This window comes from Nanorana parkeri, unplaced genomic scaffold, assembly GCF_000935625.1.
Source record: "Nanorana parkeri isolate BGI_ZX_2015 unplaced genomic scaffold, ASM93562v1 scaffold62, whole genome shotgun sequence".
In the NCBI taxonomy this organism is placed as follows: domain Eukaryota; kingdom Metazoa; phylum Chordata; class Amphibia; order Anura; family Dicroglossidae; genus Nanorana; species Nanorana parkeri.
The window spans coordinates 2,508,717-2,534,068 of NW_017306330.1; the positions used below are offsets into that span (position 1 = coordinate 2,508,717).

General features: G+C 45.9%; 2 protein-coding genes across 2 annotated transcripts in view; one reads left to right on the plus strand and one right to left on the minus strand.

The window, feature by feature from the left end:
* The window catches only part of NBN (nibrin), a 56,029-nt gene extending 46,853 nt beyond the window's left edge, over window positions 1-9,176 (minus strand). The window contains exon 1 of the mRNA XM_018576273.1: window positions 9,084-9,176. Within this exon, the coding sequence (XP_018431775.1) occupies window positions 9,084-9,114 (31 nt within the window). The 5' untranslated portion in view covers window positions 9,115-9,176. The remainder of the gene's footprint in view (window positions 1-9,083) is intronic.
* A 2,232-nt stretch (window positions 9,177-11,408) lies between these two features.
* Window positions 11,409-25,352, plus strand: part of DECR1 (2,4-dienoyl-CoA reductase 1, mitochondrial) — a 52,809-nt gene continuing 38,865 nt past the window's right edge. The window contains exon 1 of the mRNA XM_018576278.1: window positions 11,409-11,549. Within this exon, the coding sequence (XP_018431780.1) occupies window positions 11,478-11,549 (72 nt within the window). The 5' untranslated portion in view covers window positions 11,409-11,477. The remainder of the gene's footprint in view (window positions 11,550-25,352) is intronic.

Below are 25,352 nucleotides of genomic sequence, written 5' to 3' on the forward strand. Positions count from 1 at the left end.
TCCAAAAAAGTTGGGACGCTATGTAAAATCTACATAAAAACAGAATGCAATGATCTGCAAATCTCATAAATCCAAATTGTATTCACAATAGAAAACATATAAAATGTTTAAATTGATAAATGGACCATTTTAAGAAAAAAATAAGGTCATTTTGAAATTGATGGCAGCAACACTTCTCAAAAAAGTTGGGACAGGGCAACAAAAAGCTGGCAAAGTAAGTGGTACTAACAAGGAAGAGCTGAAAGAACATTTTGCAACTAATAAGGTTATATGGCAACAGGTCAGTAACATGATTGAGTATAAAAAGAGCATCTTACAGGGCAATTCACAAAAGGGTGAGGAGTTGAGAAGGCAAGAGAAGTTAACAATCTAGGCCAAAATAGGTGATTTGGAAACATTCTCCAATTCAGCTCACTTTCCAGTTTAGCTATGTTTTCCTAGATTGTTCTCTTCTCCTGCCTTCTCCAAACTCTTCACCCTTTTGTGATGAACCCTGTTAGAGAGTCAGAGTGTCTCAGAAGTAAAGATGGGCAGAGGTTCACCAGTCTGTGAAAAGCTGCATCTAAATATTCTTGAACAATTTCAGAATAATGTTCCTCAACGTAAAATTGCAAAGACTTTAAATATATTATCATCTACCATATATAATATCATCAAAAGATTCCGAGAATCTGGAGAAATCTCTGTGCGCAAGGGACAAGGCCGAAACGCAATATTGGATGCCCACGATGTCCGGCCCCTCAGAGAGCACTGCATTACAAATAGGCGTGATTCTGTGATGAACTTCACTGCATGGGCTCAGGAATACTTTCAAAAATCACTGCCTGTGGACACAGCTTGCCGTGCCATCCAACAATACAACTTAAAACTCTATCATCTAAAGAAGAAGCCATATCTGAACATGATCCAGAAACGCATCCGTCTTCTCTGGGCCAAAGCTCATTTAAAATGGTTGGTCACATAGTGGAAAATTGTTCTGTGGTCAGACAAATCGAAATTTGACATTCTTTTTGGCAACCATGGGCGCCGCGTTCTCCTGAGTAAAGAGAAGAGGGACCTTCCGGCTTCTTATTAGCACTCAGTTCAAAAGCCTGCATCTCTGATGATATGGAGGTACATTAGTGTATATGGAATGGGCAGCATGCCCATCTGGAAAGGTCCCATCAATGCTGAAAGGTATATCCAGGTTTTAGAGCGACATATGCTCCTATCCAGACAACGTCTTTTTCGGGGAAGGCCTTGCATATTTCAGCAGGACAATGCTAAACCGTATACTGCATCTATGACAACAGCACGGCTTCGTAGTAGAATATGTTTCGTTATTACTTACCGATAACGGGATTTCTCAGAGTCTTCCAGGACAGCAACCTGAGAGATGATTGGCTCCTCCTTCAACAGGAAAAACAATTAAAAAATAGTTAAATACCCTCCCACCCCATCATACCTGAGTTGTGACCAAAAGTATACTACCTCCTAAAACTCAGAAGGTAAAAACATACCCATACATCAACAACCATATGAAATATACAAAACAAGGGTGGGAAGTAGGCTTGCTGTCCTGGAAGACTCTGAGAAATCCAGTTATCGGTAAGTAATAACGAAACATTTCTCCAATCATCTTCCAGGCCAGCAACCTGAGAGGATAACCAAGCACACCCCCAGCAAGCACTTTTCGGACAAAAGTGAGATCCTGTTGCGACAGCACTTCCACACGATAATGCTTCAAGAAAGTATCCTGTCGCGACCAGACTGCTGCCTTGCAAATCTGGTCCACAGATTTCCCAGCCTTCTCTGCCCCAGATGTCGCTAGGGACCTAATGGAATGTGCCTTAATGGAAAGGGGAGCCTCTCGCCCCTCAGATTGATAAACTGAAGTGATAACCTCTCTGATCCACCTGGCTAAGGTGGCTTTAGATGCTTGCAGCCTCTTCCGGGGTCCCACAAACAACACAAAGAGATGACCAGACCTCCTAAAAGCCCTAGAGTCCTCCAAATATTTAAGCAGACACCTTCGCACATCTAATGTATGAAAGGCCTGCTCTTTAAGATTCCGCGGTGCATCATAAAAAGAGGGAAGCACAATCTCCTGGGACCTATGGAACTGGGACGCCACTTTAGGCAAATACAGAGGATCTGGCTTCAAAATAACTCAGGCAAGTAAATAGATCAGGCAAGATAAGTAAATAGGGCTCCTTAGTAGAATAGCCTGGAGATCCCCTACCCTTCTAGCTGATGTTATAGCTAAAAGAAAAAACATTTTTAGAGTTAAACATTTCATTACCACCTCCTCTATAGGCTCAAACGGTGGTTTAGAAAGAGCACCCAAAATCAAGGATAAGTCCCATGGAGGAAATTACTGATCCCCTAATGGACGGGTACGCTCTGCAGCTACCAGAAACTGCTTCACAAATGGTTCCTTTGACAATTTGGACTCTAGAAATAAAGAAAGAGCCAAAACCTGTACCCGCAGGGTACTGATTGCTAACTTCCTATCCAGCCCATCCTGCAAAAATTCCAAAATGACTGGAACCACCAAGAGGAAAACACCTTCCAGACTTTGCTATAGATATTTCTTGTAACCAACTTCCTGCTGGTCAAAAGGGTTTCAATAACCCTAGCGGAACAGCCTTTCAATTGAAGCAGCCGCCTCTCAAGAGCCCGGCCGTCAAATGAAAGAAATCTGGATTTGGATGCAGAACCGGCCCCTGACCCAACAGGTCCCTGCGTTGAGGCAGGACCCACGGGGGACTGAGAGACCGAGCCTGAATCTCTGAAAACCAAGCCCGCCTGGGCCACCAGGACGCCACCAATATCAGGACACAAGTTGACCTGCTCAGCTTCTGAAGGACTCTCGGAAGCAGGACCAGAGGAGGGAACGCATAGCCCAGACTGAAATCCCAGTGCTGCGCCAGTGCATCCACTCCTATGGCTCCCGGTTCCCTGCAAAGGGGAAAAAACACCGGTACCAAGCCGACAATCTGAGCAAACATCTCCTGATGTAGCTCCCACTCGTTTTGAAGAATGGGCCTGTGACTCAGAAAATCTGCGGTCACATTGCACACCCCCCTTATGTGAACCGCCGAAAGTGAACATACCTGGGCCCCTGCCCACAAAAGAATCTCCTCCGCTACCTGTAGCAGTGTCGGAGATCTGGTTCCCCCCTGGGGGTCGATATAAGCCACCGTGGTGGAATTGTCTGAAAGCACCTGGATCTCTTTCCCGACTAAGCTTTCTTGAAATGACCTCAGCGCTTCCCTTACTGCTGACAATTCTCGGTAATTGGACGAGCCGTCCAAGAGATCACGTGGCCATGCTACCTGAGGCTGTAACCCCGACATATGGGCTCCCCAGCCCCAAGAACTGGCATCGGTGGTGACATAAATGGGTTCCGCCTGACCCCACAGCCTGCCCTCCAGCAGCCTTTCCCTTGACGTCTACTAGGCGAGCGACCCCTTCACCTCCCCTGGGAGTTCCACTCTCCAATCGAGAGAGGCCTTCCTTCTGTCCCACTGGGACAGAAGGAACGCCTGAAGCCGCCTGGAACAGAACTGAGCCCAATTCAGTGCCGGGATTGAGGAGGTCATGACTCCCAAGAGCCTCATGATCTCCCTTAGGGTCATAGACACAGCGGAAAGGGCGCCCAGAACTAACCCCAAAAGTTTTAAACCTTCTCCACTGTGAGAAACAATTTCCCCGCTACTGAATCTATCCTGTAGCCCAGAAAAATGACTGACTGATTCGACACAAGGCAAGACTTCTCCAGATTTACCAGCCAGCCTAAATAGGCCAACACGTCCCGTACCTTCTGCAGACTGGTCAAAACTGCCACTACTGAAGGGCCATAAATCAACATGTCGTCTAGATAGGGGATCAGATAAACGCCTTGGAGGCGCAAAAGTGCCACTGGTTCTGCTAAGATTTTCGTGGAAATCCTAGGTGCTGCGGAAAGCCCGAAGGGAAGTGCCTTAAAGTGCCAATGGACGATTGCCTGTTTCGTCTGTACAGCACAACGGAGGAACCACTGATGATCCAGACAAATGGGAACGTGTAGGTATGCGTCTTTCAGGTCCAGGGTGACCATGAATATTGACCTTGGGAGACTCTTTCGGATAGAGTAAATACTCTCCATCCTGAAATGCTTGAATCTCAGGAACTGATTCAATCTTTTCAAATTCAAGATCATCCTGAACCTGCCTGACGGCTTTGGCACCAGAAGGACATGGGAGTAAAGTCCCTGAAACTACTGCTCCTTTGGTACTGGCAAAATGACATTCTGTGAGGCCAGGTATTGTATGCACTCTAACAAACCCTGTGCCCTTACTGGTTCCCTTGGCAGAGTGGTCACGTAGAAGGTTTGGGGAGGCTGAACCAGAAACTCCAAATGATAACCCCCCTTAGAAAATCTAAGACAAAGGGACTGCTCGAAATTTCTTCCCAACGGGAAACAAACAGCAAACCCCCCTTTTGCTTATTCTTGTTAAAGGACCAACTGCTGAAACTGAGGTTTGCTAGGTTGTTTCCTCAGCTCCTGGGGGGGACGAAAAAAACGTTTATTACGAAACCTTTCCTTCTTCTCTAGAAACGGCTTACCTTTCTCAGAGGATCTGGTTAAGACCTCATCCAAGCCGGACCCAAACAACAAACCCCCTTCAAAAGGAAGAGAGCAGAGACGTGACTTTGAGGTAACATCGCCCTCCGAGGACTTCAACAAGATAGACCGTCTGGCTGAATTCAATAATGCCCCTGCTCTGGCTGCTGCCCTAGCACTCTCCACGGAAGTATCCGCCAAATAGGCCACCGCCTTCCCAAAGTCTGACAAAGACTCCAAGATCTGCTCAGCCTGAGCTCCCTGAGAGACACGTAAAGACTGCTCCTTTCTCACCTTTTTACTGTTTATATATTGGAAAAAAATGTTGGTTTTTTTTTTACTTTCTATGGCAATATGTCTTTCGCATTCTATTTTAGCCGTCCGTATTTCTAGTTTGCATCTTTTATTGCTTTCTTTATAGTTGTGGAACGCCAATGCCGTCCCCTCTATCTTATATTTTATGAAAGCCTTTCGCTTTTCCTTTATGTGATGCTTTACAGTTTTATTCAGCCATACAGGTTTTGTTTTTGATCTTTTACTTTTATTACCCAATGGTATACATTTGGCAATTGCAATATGTAACGTGTTTTTAAAACATTCCCACTTTTGGTCCGTGTTTAGATTTTGAAATACATTTTCCCATTTGATGTCCCCCACTTGGTGGCGCAGTCTATCAAAGTTGGCCCTTCTGAAGTTGAGGGTTTTTGTCCTACCAGCCCTCTTGCTTTTCCTATGATCAATACTGAAAGTGATCGCGTTGTGGTCACTATTGCCCAGAGTTCCAACCAAAGATCCATATTGCGCGCCACGCAAGTGGCTGCCATGGCTGGCGCTAATGAGGCTGCATTAGCATCCCAGGCCCTATGGAGCAAAGCCTCTGCCTTCCTATCCATTTGATCTTTAATATTACCAGCACCTTCAAAGGAAAGATCAGCCTTTTTAGACACCTGGGCCTGGGACACCCCTCCCGACTGTAACCCTGATGGACCGGGCAACTCCGATCCCTCCAAGGACACAGTGGAAGCAGGTACCACCTCAGCAACGAATGAATACTGAAAAATGGCCTGGATGGGAAGGGGGTTTAACACCCCGGATGTCAACTGGTTAAGTGACTGCATTGTCGTGAGTAATTCCGACTTCATGGAATCAAAAAAAATCTTCATCAAAATGGAGGATTCAGCCACTAAAAACTTATGCAAACAGACCTCACAAAAGTTTTTAACATAATCAGGAGGGAGTTTAACGTTGCAGTTACCGTAGTAACTGTTTAGAAGCTGGGGCAGCCGGTGGAACAGAACCCAGGGATGTGGCTTTCTCAGCAGGAGAAGCATCCTAAGCAAATAGAGAGAAATCAACCTCAATACATGCCCACAAGCAATCCACAAAGTCCCTCCACCACCAAGCTGGCTCCCATAGAACAAAAATGCAGGACTCACCGCACCCTTGGCCCTGGAATCAGCAGTCGGCCTGCTTTCATCCTCCATTTGGATTGCAGCGCCTACTATTTCCCCCAAAAACTGTTCCTGCTCAGCCACGAGCGGCGTCCCCGGCGTGTATCTGCAGAGAGGCGCAGCCGCCGGAAGTGACGTCACCACCGAAGTGCTGGAAGGCAGACACGCCTCCCCTTGCGTTCCACACGCCAGCTCCCGCCAGTCCACGGCGTGCAGGCACCTCAACGGCTGTTAGAGCTGACCCGAACAGGGTGCAATGGCCGGGGAACTTCAGGGCTCTTCCACCCCAGAGTCTGCGTGGACGAAGAAGCCCTGGAATTGGAGAAAGGGAAATCCCCCTGCCTACACAGCAAGGTGACCGGCCATGAAGAGGACCTGAACACAGATCCGCGACCACAAGGACGAGCGGTCAGGAGCAAAAAAACAAACGTGACGAGGTTCCTGGACGGTAGGAAACACAAAGAAACTGAGGTATGATGGGGTGGGAGGGTATTTAACTATTTTTTTATTGTGTTTCCTGTTGAAGGAGGAGCCAATCATCTCTCAGGTTGCTGGCCAGGAAGAGGATTGGATAAAGTCTGGGTGCTTAACTGGCCTGCGTGCATTCCAGACCTTTCACCAATTAAAAATATCTGGCACATCTTGAAACTAAAAATACAACAAAGAAGACTCAGGACTGTTCAGCAGTTAGGATCCTATATCAGGCAAGAATGGGACAACATTCCTCTCCCAAAACTCCAGCAACTGGTCTCCTCAGTTCCCAGACATTTACAGAGTGTTGTTAAAAGAAGAGGGGATGCTACACCGTGGTAAATATGGCCCTGTCCCAACATTTTGAGACATGTTGTGGCCATCAATTTCAAAATGACTTTATTTTTTTCTTAAAATTGTCTATTTTCTCAGATTAAACATTTCATATGTTTTATGTTCTCCTGGATCCTGTGCCAGCGGGAAGAACAACAGTCATGTCATTCTGCCCATTTGCTGTGAGCCCAGCGTGTCGCTTACACACTCCCCTAGGGGGTGCGTCACCATGCAGTCAGGGCTTATACCCCAGGACTAAGCAGCTAGGGCTGCAACTAATCAATCAGTTGGCCGATTATTTTGTCGATTAATCGGATAAAAAAAACATTAAATTCATAGCATCAATTTAAAATAAAATACACAAATGCAGTGTTACAAACATAAATTTACTTCAGAATAAAACTGCATGCACAGTTTTTTGTATTCGTGCAGTGCTGGAATGCACGTTATTGCGGTACCATGTGTTCCAGTTGGTGGATGATCACACTTGGAAAGCGCGTTTTGGGGTGCCATTAACCCATTCATGACTGAGGTCTTTTTCATTTTTTTTGCACCCATGTTATATTCCACATTTTAGGCTTGAAAATGACTTAAAACCCCCACACATTATATATTTTCTGGATGCCAAGACCCTATACAATATAATGGTGGTAGTTGCAAATTTTTATGTTGCGCAATATTAGCGCAACTCCTTATTAAACCCCAAAATTTAGTGACAAATTTAATTAAATGCCCCAAAACACAAAAAAATACCAATTTGTTTAATGAAATATAGATATTAATTGTATTGTAAGCACATGGAGCTTGAATAGCTTAAAGGAGAACTATGGGGTTAAGGCTTTTCCCCATAGTTCTCCTTAGGGTAACGGGTGGACACAAACTAGCGTCCTCCCGTCACCCTAAGCTCAGTATACCACGAGCTGTAGCCGGGATCCGCCCAGCTGCGTGACTGAGAGCTGGCTCTACCCATCTACACAGTAGATGTGGTTTTATTTTAAAACTTGCTAGATTTTTTAAATTACTGTTTTCTAGCCCAATATTGTGAGCGTCAGAGTGACCCATCTTTACAATTAATTTATTATTCACAACTGTACTTTCACTTTATGGCACATATATGACTAATTTATTTACATATTTGGTTCACAACTATCTAGTATTTATATTTAATGTTTTTTACACTTATTTGTATATCTATTTAAAGGTGATGGTGTTCTGAGACTGTGTCATTCTGAGCCTGATGAAGGGGTACCCTTGAGACCCCGAAAGCGCTTGTAACTGAATGGCAATGTGTCATTCAATGGACTTTTGCTGAATTACTCATTGGTGTGCTGGTGACATTTTTGGCTACTCTTGTGTTGTACACGGTGCCGTCCGTGGTCGCTACAAGCACCCACCTGCTTCTGCAGGTTAACTATTGTTCCTGTAAGGAGTGCAGCTGGTTATCTATTTCCCGCACAAAACTTCTCCCTGCATTCTGGGGCGGGGCTTGATCTATTGTTTTCGTTTGCAGTGGAACAGAATGCAGGGCAAAGTTTTGCCACGCGTCTGATCGTACTGCGGGCGGGGAAGCAGTGCCATTGAATTCAATGCACTGCCACGCCCCCTCCCGACCCAGAACGCACAGGGAAGTTTAGTGAGGGATTGCAGTGCGTTTCAGCAGCTACAGCTCTGGAACGCACCACATTCAGTGTGAACAAGCCCTGAATGTAAATACAGCAGGTAGTGGGTGTGTGCAAGAGCCAGCCTGCTATTGGCCATTTCAAATTACAATAGCAGGCTGGCTATTGCACTCACCCACTGCTTGCTGTGCCCTCCTCCCAGCATACATGTTTTATTTTTTTTATACCATAGGGGCACTTCTTGGGATGAGGGAAGAGCATTAAATGTTCAGAGGTCCACTTTAATTATCAGAATATCCCTAACTGCAGTAAACAAGAACACCGTGATTAAAGTGTACCTGTGGCACATGCAGAATCCTAGCAGATATCTTCTTTCAGGTGTACTAATATTATCTCCCAATTCACTAAGGGCCATGGCACACTCCTGTCACTAGAAAACGAATTGCACCCACAAAACAGGAAGCTCAACTGTGCATGACAGATACACTTCATGTAATGTAGTTCTACAAACGTCACAGGTGTAATAACTCTGCTGCACATCAACGATTCTTAACAAGCGTTGTCACTGGTCTGTGTAACAGCATGCTGCATCTTCCATTATTTGCATCTACCATTATTTACCTCCTCCACTCTCCCTCTCCAATCTCCACATTGCTCTGCTGCCTGCCTTCTCCTCTGTATATGATGGCGCGAAATCATGACGTCACGGAGCAGCCTTCCATGTGTACACGGCTCACTCTGCTCTCCAGGAATATGAGGCAACAGCGCCACCTAGTGACCACAGCTGCAACAGCGCCTGCTATATAGCTGCCATTACATGCATTTTCCCCCATGATTGGAGAATGAATAAATGAAAACTCCAGTTGGATTTTTAAACATGCCCTGCGAAAATATATGTTAAGCACTAATATTTGTATTTGTGAACACCAGAATAACTGTGATGTATGTGAGACGTTTCTACGTTGCTTCTGAGCTCCAGGGATCACATGTATGAAAATAGTGGACACACCAGTAGTCACACCATATCCAGTGCATCCCGGTGCAGTTCGCGCCAGGAACGCACTGGATTGCATACATGAAGTTGGGCCACGTTCTGGGATTGGAGGGGTCGTGTTGTTGCCATTCATGTCAAAGGCACTGCAGACACCCACACCTGCAGTGCGATCGCCCATACCAGAACGCGAGGTGCGGGAATGCCCTCCATTCTAGTGCACTGCGATCTGAAAAAATTGTGCATGTTGCATTTTTTCAGATCGCACTGCACTGGAACAGAAGGCCATGAATGTGTGCGTGCAGTGTGAATGGGCCCTTCACAATCCCATCACATTGTATTACTTGAAGACCTTTATTTCTAAACAATTCCTCATTATCAAAGAAGTGACAACGATTCTCAGCTGAATCCAATGATATTTGGAAATGACAGTCACAATATGCAGGGCCCATTCACATGTATGTGTTGCCGCAACTTTACCCATTTACATCTATGTGTTGCGGTAACATATCTCCTTGGTGTGTTGCTGTGCTATTCAGTTTTCATTTTGAATGCCTCTACCATGCATTGTGCTGCACTGCATTCAGAAAAATAGTGCGGATACTTCTTTTGTCCATGCCGGGGCCTTTATAAAAAGAAATGGTCTACTGTAATGTAACGTACAATAACGCGCATGTGTAAAGACTGTCAGTGGCTCTGCCCGTGATCCTGCCCAGCTCACTGCCATCACTAGTTGCCAGAGGCGCGTTCAGTTGCTCAGCTGCTGCAAGTGCTGAGTTAGCAAACTGCCACTGAACGCTGTGAAAAATGTATGTGCACGGCGCTAGGTGTTTAGATTTCACTTGAAGAAAAGGTGGCAACCCTACACACAAGAGGTTATCTTCCTCTTTACTGCCTGTGACATTAGGGTCACTTCTGTCTGATTTTCATCTGGCCAGTCCAGTTTTTGCACCTTGTCCAGTTTTGTGGATTCCGTGGCATAAATATATATTTCTTGGTGTTGTGGTGCTCTTTAACAAGGGGTGCAATTCACAAAGCACTGCAACACACATCTGCAGAGCATTACCGTCTACCGTGCATTGGGGTGACATGCATTATAGGATAGGTCATGAGATGTATTCCAAAGCATGTTCTGGCATGAACAAGCCCATGCTGCCTTTTTGCCAGATGCCACCATTTTGAAGTCTGTTCTCCCTACAGATCAGCCTCTATTGGGTGTATATTCCAGTGCTACATGGCAGAGAGAGATGCATGCACAGGGAACTCCACAGATGCAGCTAGCTGTCAGTGTGAACAGATCAAATACAGGTCAGACGGAGGCCAATGCATGTCAATTGCATATGTCAATGAATTTCTGAATGATCTCAGAAGCGTTTCAACCTAATTCCAACAACACAAGCCCAAAAGCTGTTCATGGGGCCCTCAAGGTAAGTATAGGTGGGTATAGGTAGGTGGCTTCCACTGTGGAGAGTGGGGCTGGGCCAGGCCACGGGGTAGGCAAAAGAGGCAGCTGCCTAAGGCATTTCAGCAGCAAGGAGGGAGTGCAAAAAGTGCAGGGCCAGCAACCTATGTGCTCACAGCTGATGGCGAGGAGAAGGAGGTGCCACTTTGTCTTTCTTGTCTTGGGTGGTCGTGGGCTTTGTCCTGACGATGGGGTTTGGGCAACTTAATAGAAAATGGAAGTTGTCCTTTAAGAGCAATTCCAGTGTACTGTAACTGGTCAGCCATTTGGAAAAAAATGCATGCTGGGTGTTGTAGTTCTCCCAAAAAAACCATACCAGCTCCGAGCTCAGTTCACGTGTGGAAAATTAACCAATAAAATTACACCCCCGTGCAGACCACAGACCGCAGGCGGCCAGCGACTCCACCGCACTCCTTCAATCATAAACCGGGAACGTGTCACATGACCGAACTGAGACTTTTTTTTTTGGCGAACTGAGCAGGAGTAAAGTTTTATGAGGGATAACGTCAGTGTGAATAAAGTTTTGTGCCTTTGAATCACCTCTGTTCTGAATATCTGGCTGATGGCGGCGTTGGTGACTTTGCTGGGCCGGAAGGCTCTCCTGAGGACGGGGGGAGCATGCTGCGGGCTTAGGGTAAGATCTCTGAGTTTTTCGCTGTCATTGTGAAATGGCCTCTAGTCTGTGCAAGAAGCAACAAAAGACGGTGCAACACCGAACGGTGAAGGCAAACTTTGTCACGTGACTATTATCTGTCCAATAGCGGACGGCTTGAAGTGATAGGCAGTTGTCGCCTGTGTAGGTTGTGTAGACTTGGCATGAGCTTATATTAAAGTAAATGTAACATTCCCCCACGATGACATTGTTTACTAAAACACAATTGGCATTCTGCTTAACCTCTTCATGACTGAGCTTGTATTCAGTTTCCATTCATTCATGACTGGTGCACTTTTTACACTTTTGCTGTGTGATTAGGGTTGCCACCTTTTTCTTTCAGCGAAACCCGAACACTCTAGGGACGCACTAAATTTTTTTGGGGAGAATGAGTCGCAGCTTATTCATATGAAAATATCACAGTCAAGGCTAATCTCAGTGGGGGGGGGTCGGGGCAGTAGCCCCTATCATAATTTGGGTTGCCCCTGTCTGTCTGACATCTTGTGTCCGTGTCTCAGCTGCCATGAAACCCGGACAAAGCATTCAAAACCCAGACTGTCCGGGTGAATCCTGGACAGGTGGCAACCCTATGTGTGATTCTTCCACGGCAGTAATATACTTTCTTACTATGTGCATATAATTATTATATATTGGGGGGAATTTATCAGAACTGGAGCAGACAGAATCTGGAGCAGTTGCCCATGGCAACTAATCAGCTTTTCTCTTCAGTTAGCTCAGGTAAGCCGACCTCTCAACTCTCCTGGATGTTCCAGGAGCCTCCCGCTATAAGCGGCTCCTGGACACCCGGGAGAGAAACATTTTCTCTCTGAAAGGTTTACTCTGCTTGATCTAGCAGAGTAAACTTTTCCGTGCTGTTTTTTTTTCTGACATGGGGGTCGCCGTCAGTCAGAAAAAAAAAAACGGCTTAGGAACTAATAGCTAGATTGCTATTGGCTATTTCAATGTGCAATAGCAATCTAGCTATTGCACCCGCCCACTGCTGCTGTCAATCAGCAGAGGTGGACCTGACGTTCTCCATCAGGTCCACCTCTGCTGAATGACAACAGCAGAGGGCGGGTACAATAGCCAGCTTGCTATTGGATATTACAAATTGAAATAGCCAATAGCAATCTAGCCATTAGTTCCTATGCTGGTTTTTTTTTTCCTCACGGCAGAACACTAAAAAACAGCAGATAGCAAAGGAAGCATTAGCTTCTTTGCTATCTGCCATCATTTCAGGGGGGTGCTCTCTTCCTTAGAACAGCTAAAAAAAAAACAATACATTAAAATCAATTCATTTATTTGTCCTTTATTTGGAAACACCTCGCATCCCTAGGATTTCAGAAATATTTGGAACCTCTCGGCCTAAGGGCCTGTTCACACGACGTCCGTTTTGTGTGCTGACCGGCTCCGTATGCTGCTGCACTCAAAATGCAACCCAATGTATCCCTATGTGTTTTATGGGCTCCAGTTCTCACGTGCGCAGTCCGTTCATCTTACGACAGAAAAAATACTGCATGTCACATTTTGTCAGGTCCGGAAACGGAACGGATACGCAAACGCGTCAAAAACGCATCAAAAACGCACTGCGCTGCAGCTAACATACTAACAGCCCCACTCCAGCTGGAACGCATCCAAAACGCAGCCAAAAACGCAATGCATCAGCAGCTCCACGTCTGCTGATCAGGACCTGATCTCATGTGAACAGGCCCTAAAATTAAAAGCTAACATTTTATTTCTCTCAAAGCTAATAGTGGTCACCTGGCATACAAGGTCGCGGTCACTAAATGTCACGCTTAGTGACCGCGACATACTTTGAACATCGCCTGTCATGAGAGGGTGAAATAAAAGAAATTAACCCCTTAGGGTGAAAAACAAATCTGCAGCTTTTCATTGTACAGGGTTAATTTTATATAAAAATAATAGTATAAAAAATATTGATTAAAAAAAATGTCTACACTAGTGTTCACATTTTGTACACTTTTTTTTTTTATTTAATTCATTTCTCATTGTATGAAGCAGTCATTGTGAATGGATCTCACTATTACTGCTTGATAATTAAATTTGTGGTTATTATTAGGCTGCTCCAATCTTAGGAACAATCAATAATAACCTTAGTAACACTGAAACTTACATGCTGATCCTGCAGCATTTCAGGGTCAGATCTCACTAAAGGCTTCTGATCATTCCCACAACGATCAGAAGCCTGGAACAATTTTTCAACATAGAAACATGTAGCAAAAAGCCGGTACACATTGGGGTTTTTCAAATCCCGATCTCTGTCAAACAGTGATAGTAAGTACTGTACACACCGCACTGCTATCACGGTCAGACACCCAATCGCTAAAAGTGACCTTGTGTCTGTTAAAACTTAATTCTTTCATAAATGGATCTCCCAATACTGAGGCATCCATTTATGAACCATAACCATTGATCACAGTGTTTACCAACATTACAGAGGCCCAAATAGCTGCTCACATACAGTGTACATGAGTAGTCAACTGGGCACTTGGTGACAGGGACGTACAGTGTATGTGAGCAGTCATCTGGGCACTTGGTGACGGGGACGTACAGTGTATGTGAGCAGTCATCTGGGCACTTGGTGACGGGGACGTACAGTGTATGTGAGCAGTCATTTGGGCACTTAGTGACGGGGACGTACAGTGTATGTGAGGAGTCATTTGGGCACTTAGTGACGGGGACGTACAGTGTATGTAAGCAGTCATCTGGGCACTTAGTGACGGGGACGTACAGTGTATGTAAGCAGTCATCTGGGCACTTAGTGACAGGGACGTACAGTGTATGTGAGCAGTCATCTGGGCACTTAGTGACGGGGACGTACAGTGTATAGGAGCAGTTATTTGGGTGCTTGGGGACGTACAGTGTATGTGAGCAGTCATTTGGGCGCTTAGTGACAGGGATGTACAGTGTATGTGAGCAGTCATTTGGGCACTTAGTGACAGGGACGTACAGTGTATGTGAGCAGTCATCTGGGCACTTGGTGACGGGCGTACAGTGTGTGTCTCCTGTCACTAAGGGGTTAATATAACATTCCATTTTCACCCCCCCAACGTTTTTGCACCTCAGTGCTGCTGATTTCCTCCAGCCTCTTTTAGCCACTTCCTGTTCACATGCACTGTATCAGCTGCACATCATTGCTATGGGCTGGATTTTATCATGGTGACAACATAAGATCATACCTGGCCAATATGTGTCAGCACTGTGCGTGTGACAGGGTGACATCTAGGTATTTCCACAAAAAGCAAAACCAGCGCCAGATAGGAATCTCCTTCAGCCACAAATTGAATCTTGTGTTCCAGGCAGGCCGCCCCGTTACAGATGAGGAATTACATAAAACATAAAAAAGAAACACCGGGCGCCTTTCCTGGTGCAAATAATCCTTTTATTTGTTTAGAAAGATTAAAAGTGATAAATGGTACTCACAAAAGAGGTGGATAAAAAGCGTGTTGGACATAAATCTCAGGATACATGCAGATTCCTAGCAGTCAGAGAAAACAATCCAAATATGCTGCTAGACCAGCAGAAACAAGCTGACTCAGTTGAACGCGTATTCGGGGAGTTTCCCCTTCCTCAGAGCTCCCTGACATCTAGGTATGACCTCAGTTTCGGACTGAGCCTGAGCTCCCCAAACGAACAAAGATGAAGTCTTTGGGCCAATCGTCTGTGGGCTGGGACATCCCTTGCCCCTGTAGATGGCATCATTGACCTTATATGGCCATATTAGGTAAATGTAATTGGCCAAATATAGCCATGTGGTCATATAAGGTCATTGATGTCACTGCATCCTGCCCCCTTTTGGTTATGTACAACTGGAATGGGCAATTCCCTGGCTGCAGCGTAAGGAGCTTCCTTCCATGTTCAGAGAAGCGAGGGGGGTAGGAGTTTCTCGGCGATCGCGGTGCGTACCAGCAGCTACCACTCTGGAACGCACACGCCTTCGGTGTGAACAAGCCCTTAGGCCTGGTTCACACCTAGGCGTATTGCATATGCACGGTTGTCGTGCGTTTTTTTTACCACGATTTGCGGTAAAAAATTGTGCGACAAACACGCGTTTCCGAGGGCTACTTGGCTGTATCCCAATGGAAACGCGCAACAAAAACGGCCTAAAGTAGTACATGTACCTTTTCAGGCGTGGGCTGTTTTGTAGCGCGTTAGGGTCGGGCGGAAATACGCCGAGGTGTGAACCAGACCATTGAAAACAATGGGAATTTCATGTTTGAGCGTTTTGTAGAGTGTTCGTCAAGCGTATAACGCGCTACAAAACGCTCAGGTGTGAACGAGGGCTTAGGCCTGCTCACAAAAATGCTAGAAAAAGAATGTTTCAAAGAAAACTTTTTATTTAGTATTACCGTAGAAGGCTGCAATATACTGGTTACCATGCGGATTTGTAAATTAAAGTGACACTAAACTCGGGAATTAAATCTTAAAAACACATTCATTCCCCCTAACTATTAACAAAAATGTATCTTATTTGTATATCACTCGGCTGTAGATCCTCAAATCATCTCTGAGGCCCCGTTCACACCAGGGCATTTTTGTCACACGGATGTTTCTGCGCTGAAACACCAACATTTAAAAAACCATTCATTCTTATGGGGCCCGTTCAATCGCGCGTTTCAATCCGCCTGTTGCCAGAACTGCTCCTTGAGCTACTTTTTCAGCGTGTTTCCTATGTAGACTTCAATGGAAATGCACTGGTCAACGTGTTTGTAATCACGTTTCAGTGCTGAAACGCTCATAAAAAAGCCCTTCCAAAAATCGTGCGGAAATCACGCTGAAACGCAGTCGCCCCGGTGTGAATGGGGCCTAATTGGTGCTGACACTGTCCTTCCTTCTGGAGGGTGGATACTTCTGTTCCCCATGATCCCTGTGCATGTTGTAACGTAGTCACCGCTCCAAGCTCACTCCTGTGATGGGCTACAATCTCATGCTTAGTTTACTAGTTTGTATTGAGATTGTAGTCCATCAGAGGAGCGAGCTTGGAGTGGTCGCTACCTTACAGCACACATGGACTATGCAGGGACCAGCATGAATTCAGAGATGATTTGAGGATCTACAGCCGAGTGATACACAAATAAGATACATTATTGTTAATAGTTAGGGGCTTGAATGCATTTTTAAGATCTAAAATAATGTTTTTTCTTTTCTTTAGAAAGCAGAAGATATATGCCACAATTAAAAAAATAAGTGTCCAAATAGGAAATACTTACCTGTGTCTGCACCTCACGCGCTTGGCTGCAGAACACCGATCCAAACGGTTGTTCAGGAGGATGATGTGGGCGGGCGCATGTGCAGTCCATATAACCGGTGGGGAGATGACACTCAGTGGAAGTGAATGCACAAAGCCGTGAGCGTGCACGCCAGACTCCGTGGCACACGGAAGACAGAGGAGTCTGCACTGGGTCAGAGACCGGTACCAGTGCTGGAGGGACTGCTGGAAACAAGTGGAAGGAAGAAGATGATTCTATCAAGAGGCATCACATAAGGTGAGTATTAAAAGCAGAATTAGAATGGGGGGGAAACACATGACTTTAATGTCACTTTAACTTCTGAGTTTAGTGTCACTTTAAAGGAGAACTATGGGGTCAGGGGTTTTCCCCATAGTTCTCCTTAGGCCTTGTTCACACCAAATGCAGACCAGATCCGGTCAGGTTTCTGCACACGCAGTGTAGTGGGTTGTGCCGCGTTTTAGACGCGTTTTTGATGCGTTTAGGGCCGGTTTTGGACTTTCAGGCACTTGCATGCGTTTTTGATGCTTTCCAGACCAGATCCAGAGCAAAGCTGGCTCTGCCTATCTAGAGGCAGAGCCAGCTGTACCCGCCCCCTCCCCCGTCCGTTACGCCAGCCTGCGCTGGCAGATCGGAGGGGGGAATCCATCCCCTGTCACGGCAGAGAGCCGTGTGAACGCGCTACAAAACGGCCTACGCCTGAAAAGGTACATGAGCTTCTTTGCGGCGTTTTTGTCACGCGTTTCCATTGAGATACAGCCAAGGAGCCCTCAGAAACGCGCGTTTGTCGCACTTTTTTTTTTACCGTGAATCGCTGTAAAAACGTACGTCACGAAACGCGCATATTCAATACGCCTAGGTGTGAACAGAGCCTTAAGTGTAAAATGTGACTCTATAAAATGTGTAACAAAAGAAATGTAAACAAACAAAAACAAAAAAAGGCAAAAGTTCAAAAACTGACATTGAAGAGCTTGTAACTAAAGTGTACTGTAACTGAAGTTCAAGGTCAAGTACCCAGACATTCTAAAAGAAGACACAAGAAAAGCCCATTCTAAACCGTTCTAAAACTTTGTGCATTTCATTTCCCGTTATGTTCCACTAGGTGGCAGCATTGATATAATGATGTGCTATCTGTAGTTTTGTTTAAAGTGGACTTTTCATGATAATGGACTCTCTGCATAGAGATGTTAGCCCTCAACACCTATATTAAAAAGGTTAATGCTTAAACAGTAGTGACACTTTTGGAATTAAGCCTAAAGCGTGTTACTGACCAGAAACTAATGACCAACAATAAACCGAATGCAATCACTACATCTAAAGACTAGTAAGCTGCAATATCATTTATGTTTTTGGGTTTATATATACTTTAACCTAATGCTGTCGTTTTTTTGAGGTATGGCTGTCTGTATCGGAAGCACAAAACTTAATGCTTTTGGTTCACGTTATCTCGCTTATTATTTATTATTATTATGCAGGCTTTATATAGCACCATCAGTTTGTGCAGCACTTTAGAATATAGGGAAGACATTACAGTTACAATACAAATCAAGACAAAATGATGAATGTTGGAGGTCATTCGGACAGAAAATAAAGTGGACTCAAAAGAGCTGTTGCTATTAAACAGCCCCGATGCTGGCGACGTACACTGTACGTCGTCAGTCACGAAGGGGTTAAAGAGTTATGTTGTGTAGATGCAAGTTTGCAGGGAGCTGAAAACAAAAGTTTAAAAAATCAGTAAAAGTAAACCTGGAGTTCAGCTTTAACCCTTGCCTACTTTAAACTTTGACTGTCACGTGTCCTACACATTACGACTGTTAAAGGATTTAAACAAGCTTGCAGAGATGTGCAGCCCAAATGTCAAAATTCAAAATGGCGCTGCACTGTATCGTGCATTAAGGTGTGTTATTGCAATCTTGGTTTTCAGTAGCTAATCCCTCTCATGCATCTCAAGAAGATATATTTAAATGCATCTGTAGTTCTCTGTACAAATATATGTGGCTTTCAGAGCCAGTACCATGCAATGATGAAGCAACCAATCAAAAGCTTGCATCTTGACCAGTTTTAAATAAGTCAGTTTCTAATGGTGGCTAACACAGTATGAGAAACTTCTAATGGCTTGAAGCAATTGTTACCACCCCCTTACAGCACATCTAAAGCCTTCAGTATGACATTCTAAACAAATACCAAATCCAGTTACCATTTGATGCACAGGACTAATGAGGTAAACAGAAATCTCCCTTTACTTTTCCTGGCTGAGCTATATCCTCCTTCATTTGTGTCTCGCATGCTTCACATCACAGACACTGCAGCTCGCAGTGGGAGGGTTTCAGCAAAAGAGGCAGTGCTGTCAATCCAGAAAGTATTGGGCAGTAGGTGTGGCTTGGTGCTGATTGACAAGCTATGGTCTTATGAATCAAGAGTGACAATGCTGATAACCATGCTGCCTGCAACCTTTTTTCATCCCATTATTGTGCAGGCAGGCACAGCCTACAAGAGAGTGACAACTCTGGTCTGAATTCTGGAGCAGTGCAGTATTGTCACACGTTTTAAAGGAAGCTGCATTAGGGGGACTTTACTGGCAGACCCAACCAGTTTTTGTGGGACTTTGCAGGGGGACTAAGGGAAAACTATTAATGCAGATGCACCTATAATTGAATACTGCAGAACATTTTTTTTTAATATGAGGTGGGTGTTGTATTTCTACTTTTTTTTTTTCTTTTTTTAATTCTTTATTTAGGATTTTGCATAGTTCACAAATAGATAACAGATATTTGTAAAAGAAAAATTTGTTCGATTTCCACAGGGGTATGACAAGATTAGCAGTACAGTGTCAAACACGTCCGCACATAGTAATGTACATACAGAAGGCAGCAGGTCAATAGTACAGTTACATTGGTAGTGTGCATTGCTCTGCCTCGCATTATGGGACAACAAAGTCGATTTAAATTAGGGCATCGTAGGGTTTCCCTGAGGAATGTCTCGGTAGTACATTCAGTAGGGGTTAGCAGGGGTTGGGGGGCTGGGGTAATCTGTAAGAAAGGTAACATCCCAAAAGTATTGTCAACAGCTTATGAGGTATCCTTGGCTTTTATTGAGACGGATGTATCCTAGGGAAAAAGGGGTCGGGGGGAGGAGAGAATGATGGGGGTAGTGAAAGGGAAAGAAAAGGGGGAGAGGTAGCAAAGTTGGAGGGAAGGGTCAGGGGTAGCATGGCGAGAAGGTTGAGAGGGGTGTGGGAAAGAATGGAGTGGAGGATCCATGGTAGGGAAGGGTAAACAGATCAGCTTCTTTTATCCCACGGATGGCAGTACATTCCTCTCAGGATCTTGTCTCAGTATGAGGTATTCAGGAGACAAGATGAATTCCATCCAGGGGAACCAGGTGTGGGTGAAGGGTATGGTGGTATTTTTGATTGAGCTTGTGAGGTCTTCCATTAGGTAGATGTCTTGTATGCGGTCCAAGACCGGGCCAATATGGGGCGGTGTAGGTTTCTTCCACAGTGGAGGGATACATGACCGTGCCGCATTGACGACGTGTTTGAGGAGTGAGCGGTTGTAAGAGCGGGTCGGAAAAGGAGTTGTGATGTAGAAGGAAGAAGGCTGGGTCCTGGGGCACCTGGTGCTCCGTGAATCTCTGGGCCAGAACTGGTCCCAGTACCTGGTCCCAGAACTGCCTGAGAGCCAGGCACGGCCAAAATATGTGTAGCATGTCTGCCGACGGTTGCTGGCAGCGCCAACAGAGGTCGGGAGTGTCTGGGAATAGCGAGTGTAGTGTTTGTGGAGTGCAGTACCATCTGGACACTATCTTGTAACCCGATTCTTGGTATCTGTTACTTATGGACGAACGGTAGGATATTGACAGTAGTTTCTCCGCATCCTCTGGAGTAATGTGAATTTGGAGATCCTCCTCCCATTTCGTCAGAAACCACAGTGGGGTGGGGGGTTGGATCAGTAGCTGGTTGCAGAAAGAGAGGGTGTGGCTTGGGGGTCCTTCTTGGGTGCAGATTTGCTCAAAGGTGGTGAGGGGTCTGTTTAGGTTGCACGTGTTGGGGGCTGATTGCAAGAAGTGGGACAGTTGCATGGCTGACCAAAAGTCAAGGGGCCCATAGGCCAGGTGGGTGCCAAGTACGTGGTGAGAGGGCCAGGATTGGTCCTCCAGGATGTGCATGGCTTTGGTCTTGCCCAGTTCCCTCAACACTGAGTAGGTGTGAGGGCCGACACCAGGGGAGAAAGCTGGATTGTCGAGTATAGGGAAGAGAGGTGAGGGTTGGGGGGAAAGGGGTCCCCGAGTGAATGCGGATCTAGCTATCTTCAGGGTAGGGCCAATGGTAGGGTGTGTCCAGAGATGGGGGCGTAGGGCCGAAGTACACCAAGGTAGGTTGGCCAGTGGTACTTCTGAGTAGGATTGTTCCAGGGTAATCCAAAGTTTGGAAGGGAGGTTGTGGCACCAGTCAATTATCCGGGTCAGGTGTGTGGCTATATAGTATAGGTGGACATCTGGTAGAGACATCCCCCCACCCCCCCTTGGTGTTTAGGTCTCCTCAGTATGTCATAGCTCTGTCTGGCCGGCTTCCGGGACCAGACAAATGCTGTGAATACGAGCGTAGTCTGTGGAAGAAGGAGGGGGGAATGTGGACCGTAAGGGCTTGAAGCGGGTAAAGTAAGCGAGGGAGAATAGTTTGTTTCAGGATATTACAGCGGCCCATACAGGAGAATGTATTCTTGTTCCATACTTGTAGGTCTGTGGCTATGCGAGTCAGGAGCGGGGGGGAAGTTCAGGGCGTAGGCCAGAGTCGGGTCCTTAGGGAGGTGTATGCCCAGGTATTTAATTGCGGTAGGGGCCCATTTAAATGGGAAATTATGCAATACTCTCCAGAGGCGGGGTCCCGATAGGGAGATATGAAGAGCTTCCGATTTGGTGGAGTTCATTTTTAAATTTGAGAGTGATCCGTAAACTTTAAATTCACGTAGGAGCATCGGGATTGAGATATCAGGAGAAGACCGGAAAAAGAGGAGGTTGTCTGCAAATGCAGCAATTTTATGGTGTGTGGGACCCATCTCTATGCCACGGATGTTGGGGTTGGCTCGTATGGTGCGTAAAAAGGGTTCCAGGGCCAATACAAATAGAAGCGGTGAGAGAGGGCACCCCTGGCGGATACCATTGGTGATTGGGAAAGCGGATGACAAATTGCCATTTACTCGAACCCTTGCCGATGGGGCAGAGTAGACGGCGTTGATCCAGGAACGCATGTGGGGGTCCCACGCCCACCGCCTCCAGAGTACAGCGGAGGAACTCCCAGTCGACACGGTCGAAAGCCTTTTCTGCATCGGTAGATAAGAGTACTAATGCCCGTGTGGTGTTGTCCCTCGCCTCCCGTGAAGGGATGAACCCCGATTTTGGTCTGGATGTATGAGCTCCCCCAGGTGGGGCACAAGGCAGAGGTAGAGTATTTTGGCAAATAGTTTGGTGTTGACGTTAAGGAGGGAAATTGGCCTGTAGCTGGGGCAGAGTGAGGGGTCTTTACCATCTTGGGGAATAACTGTTATATGCGCCATGAGAAATTCTGGAGGTGGTGGGTGACCCTGGGGGAGAGAGTTGAGCGCTGCTAGAAAGGGGGTGGAAAGAATGTGTAGAGAGCGTTTGTAGTAGGGGAGTGTGAAGATATCTGGGCCCGGTGCTTTACCCTATTGGGTAAGCTTCAGAGCGGCCTCAAGTTCCAGTGCAGTGATCGGTGATTCCAGTAGGAGAAGCGAAAAAGTGGTGGAGGTCTCTAATATTACGTCCCCCGTCGGTTCCCGAGGATTTACCCTTCTTGGACATAGGTATGCAGATTGAAGAAGATCTACTGCTAGATGCTTGGGTGGTAGCAGAGCTCAGGCAAGTTGCGTCCTCACACCGCCATAGCTAGGCCTCGCCACCTCTTATATTTCTACTTTAACTACCGGCCGGGCGTTGTAAAAAAACGTCCGGCCAGGAGCTCTCTAGATCTGAGCGTCCACACAGTCGCGCGTGAGTGGGAAACGCAGACAATTTAAAAACGGGCAGCTGGCGGATCGCTTGTATGAGCTTACCGGCCCATGGCCCCCCCATGCCGGTCCCGGGCTCCGCTGTGCCCGGTACAAGCCCGGGACCAGAATAGTGCCTCTGTCACGGGATCAGAGGGAGATCGGTACACGATCTCCCTCCGATCCCCTCTCCGCTGCCAGAATGCGGAAGTGGTGTGTGTGTGTGTGTGTGTGTGTGTGTGTGTATATATATATATATATTTCTTTTGGTGGCATTTAATCACCACTGTGGTTTTAATTTTTTACTATATTTCAGAAAAATTACTGAAAATGTTGAAAAAATAAGTTTTTCCCCCATTATATTAGGAAACAATTAATATATATATATTAAAAAAAATATAGTAAAAAATTAAAACCACAGTGGTGATTAAATGCCACCAAAAGAAAGCTCTATGTGTCCCCAAAAAATGGTATAAAATGTATTTCAGTGCAGCTTTGCATGACTGAATAAATGTCAGTCAAAGTACCGCAGCGCTAAATACTGAAAAATGGCCTGGCCAGGAAGGGGGTGTAAACACTGCGGACTTCAAGTGGTTAAGGAAGCCCTATATGACCTGATCCGTAAATCTAGTTCAAGCTCTGCCTGTGATAACTGGGCATCTGATACCCTCCTGCATAGTCACTGTCACTGCTGAGTCTCTTTACATCACTAGGTCATAAAAGCACTTTACGGAGACCTGCTTCCATTAGCTTATAAAAGTAAATTTTCATATTTGAATATTTTGTGATCCATTCAAGACTGGCCACATCTCATCAGTCCAGTACTAACTTTTGACTTCAAGAATTAAAATGAGTTGCCTTCCCAGAAGAGATACTGCGTGTCTCTATAAGCTTTGTGTTATTAAGATGAATGAGGTGTCCATTATGTTAGATGTCTCTGCTGTCTGATTCACTTACTATTCCATCAGTTTGAAAGCCCTATCGCACAATGCAGCACATCGGTCCTTCAGCATTATATCAGGGTGATTGTAGTTATCACTTCAAAGACATCAAATTACTAACAAACATTTCCTTAAGCAAAATAGTAAGATTTTCATTAAACGCTTCATTGACTTAGATGCGTTCAGAAACTCGCCTTGCTGTGGTGGTTTGTTCTGAATTCTTCTTGCTTGCCTTTTAATTATGAGTCCAATATATATTTTATGAGGAACCTTGCTCCTGTTATAAGTTGTAGAACCAAAAGCAGGTTTCTGCCAGCTACATTGCAAAGATGAGCTATGTTTGTTCACACATATTAAAGTTGCCCATACACCTTACAATTATCTGCAGATTTTCTGTGGTCAGATGGAGAAAGTGCAGCAGATTGGCCCAGGTGGAGATTACTCCATCCACACAGTTAAGTGTAGATGGAGGAATCTGTGGCACCTTTTCCATCTGACCACAGAAAATCTGCAGATAATTGTAAGGTGTATGGCCAGCTTAAGACCTCTTTTGGATGAAACGCTTTGGTGGGACTGCTTTGTCTGGTTTTATGCCTTGAATGAATAAAGGAGATTTTTACTCTATCCAGAACCATGTGCAGACACTTCTTTCTACTGTTTATGATGGACAGGTAGAAGCCTTGGCTGTACACTGGGTTTCCATGGAACTGCATAAGTAAGGATGTAGAACACTCTGTCTGTCTTGTGAATCTATCTTGTTGCAAAAGCCACATGCCCTAAATATTTAACTGGATGCTCCAGGTCATCGTTGCAGTAATTGTTGCCATCACCCAGCATATTAGAACATGCATATTTTTGTTTTACGTTGGTTGTGAGACTTTTGGGTACATTATTTAGTGAATTAGAGCATCTAAGAGGGACCTTCTTAGACTCCTAATGGACCCAAGGCACTGGTGGAACTACCAGGGTCGCAGCGGTCGCAATTGCGACCGGGCCCTGGCGTTCCGCCAATTGGGGGGGGCCCAGCGAGGAAGAAGAGGGCCCCCCCCGGAGAGTGCCGCTCATTCCCTGCCGAGATTCCGCCGGCATGTATTGCCGTCCCGTCTGCACGCACTCAGACGGGCACAGTTCCTTGCGGCCGCGAGGAACTGTGGCCGTCTGAGCTGCTTCTCTCCTCTCTGCCTCTTAGCTCCAGGGTCTCAGAGAGAGCAGAGTGATCTCTCTGTGACTCCGGAGCGATGAGTCATCTGCAGCGTCCTTGCAGCGTCCTGTCATTGGTAGGCGGGGCTTGCCTCGTGTTGGAGTCCCGGCCGGTCTGTGGAGTCCCGGCAGCGCTGTTTGTGGAGGTAAGATGGCACTGTGTAGTCTTCGTCCCCCCTTTCCTCTCTGCCCCCACCCCTCTCCTCTGTCTCTCTGCTTGTATTGTCATCTAAAACAAACTATTGCTCAGTCTTACACAATCACTAGAAATTCATGTGATTGTATAAGACTGAGCAATTACAGTGACCCTGCTGCGCCCCTCCTGACACCCTCCGCGCCCCTCCTGACACCCTCCGCGCCCCTCCTGACACCCTCCGCGCCCCTCCTGAC